The following is a 2,500-nucleotide window of genomic DNA, read 5'->3' on the forward strand; positions in this document are numbered from 1 at the left end:
AATATTATTGATACCAGATATACTTTTATCTATTCTCTAATGACACATTCACACTACCAATATGCTACACACACGCACAAAAAGAAATGAAAAAAAATCATTTATAACAAACCAATACATACGTACATTGTTAAAACTTTGCCATTAAAAAAACTGTACAAATCCTGACATAAATGTTGCCAGGCATTTAAGGTTTTGAAAACGGCTATATTGACATAAAGGAGTGATATTACGGTCACCAACCCGTGAAAGAGAGTAAAAAAGTAGGGTAAAAATTAAGGTCGACTGTATTTTACTGAAATACTGCTGAAAACATTATATTTTAGGGAAAACTCCCGATTAAAATTACGGTCTTTTTTTAACAGTGTACTCAAAAAGTGCATAACAAATGTACGTGCATAGACGCCCTTCAGAACTCACCTGACGTAATCTCTTTTACAGTAGGTCTTCCCGTCCCTGACGAAACACGTACAGAACTCGTCCAGAAACTGGTGGCAGTCGACACACTTGAGGCAGGCGGCGTGCCACTCCATGTCCGGAGCCACCCTCAGGATGTACTGGTCGTTGATGACACCGCCACAACCTATACACACTGAAACGCGACCTCCTCTTTCGGCTGCAAGAAATCAAGATCAGAAAACAGGGCTGTGAGACGTTGGGAGAAAAATGCAGTCTGGGTGAAATCGCCATTTGATTTATAAGAATAACTATATGCATACGCTTATGTTCTACTTGCGTATGTATGCATATACGCCTGAGAGGCATATACGTGCAACCACATATGTATCATCAAAAACTTATACTTATAAAAAGCAATTGTATAAATAATTATATTTTTAACAGTGAATATAAACTCATAATTTAGCGTTACTTTCGTACAATTTATAACAAGCCTAGTTACAATTAGATAAAGAAATAAAGAGGCCGTACCCTCCGTGATAGAAATAACTTTACATGCTATATAAGGTAAGGTTAACCTGAACCAAGTTGTCACGAAAGATTGTGGGGGGGGGGGGGAAATAAACCTCGGTGAAGATTCGAAATCTTCAACGGAAGGCAAAGCGTCTTTATTTATTTTTCACATGGCGAGTGTAATTGAAACAGCATATGTGTGGCATTATAAAAAACATTCGTATATCTTAATTGGAAGAGATTAATTTTATATATACACACTCATATATATATATATATATATATATATATATACATATATATTTATATATATGTATATATATTTATATGTATATAATTATATTGTATACTTTATAGAAATATATATCCATATATTGGTTGGTTAAGAAATATAATATAAGGTAATATATAATGTCTATATATACGCGAAAATGTTATATTCAAGTAATTGTCAGAAGTTCTTTGGTATTTATAGAATATATATATATATATATATATATATATATATATATATATAAATGGGCCTATGCACAAACATATGTATAAATATAGTATACATATTATTATTATATATGCATACATATTTTTATATACATATATACAATACATACTCATATATATGTATATTTATCTATTTATATTTACTGTATACTGTATATATAATGAATATATATGCATATGTATAATATATACTGTAAACAGTTTATATATATATATATATATATATAGTGCCTACTTAAATATATATATATATATATATATATAGTGCCTACTTAAATATATATATATATATATATATATATATATAGTGCCTACTTAAATATATATATATATATATATATACACACAATAACAGTATTGACTCCTACAAAGAGCAAGTCAAATCAGACGAGATTACGCTACATAAAAATCAATACCCACGAACCAATTACACCTAATCGGGCAAACCTCCAGTATAGTTACGCGAGTCATCACACACAACAGTAGTGATTTCCATTATATTAATTTTGTGGAAAAGTACAGTTGAACACTTTGGAAATAGTTCCCTCTTTCTATTCTCAAATTTCGGAATTTTCTCTCGCTTTTATCCTTCCTAAGGAATGCGTATGGCCTCCTTCGGGGATAAGTAGGCATACTAGGCCTATCCTATTCCCGCTTCAGTTTTGTCTTTAGGCTGAAGATAGGTCAGGAAAATGGCTAACCTGTCTCAATTAAAGTACTCCTTATATTCCTAAGCTAGTATAAATTTAAATTACTTCCATAGAATGTAAAAAAAAAAAAAAAGAAAAAAAAAATACGATTAACGAATTTGAAGCATTGCTCAAAAATATGCGTATAATGAGTTTGTTTCGTTGAAGTAAATTAAGGCGCAGTAATGATATTCTTGATGTAAACAGCCACAAGAAAACAAGAACGATCTTCCGATGGATTAATAAACAATCCTGCAACACTTATAATAATCACGACAGTATTCCGGACACTCAATAAACAGTATGACAAAATACAATTGGTTTAACCAACTTAGGAATAATTTCGCATATCAGTGCATATTCCCCCAAGGCTGAAATACCTATCCGTAATCGTCTTC

The 2,500-nt window shown here is 31.2% G+C and overlaps 1 protein-coding gene across 1 annotated transcript in view; it reads right to left on the reverse strand.

Annotated features, from left to right (window-relative positions):
* LOC137621456 (insulin gene enhancer protein ISL-1-like) overlaps positions 1-2,500 on the reverse strand; it is a 56,935-nt gene that overhangs the window by 35,946 nt on the left and 18,489 nt on the right. The window contains 1 exon segment of the mRNA XM_068351775.1: positions 421-616. Within this exon segment, the coding sequence (XP_068207876.1) occupies positions 421-616 (196 nt within the window).

Source organism: Palaemon carinicauda, chromosome 28 (genome assembly GCF_036898095.1).
Source record: "Palaemon carinicauda isolate YSFRI2023 chromosome 28, ASM3689809v2, whole genome shotgun sequence".
NCBI classification, from domain to species: Eukaryota; Metazoa; Arthropoda; class Malacostraca; order Decapoda; family Palaemonidae; genus Palaemon; species Palaemon carinicauda.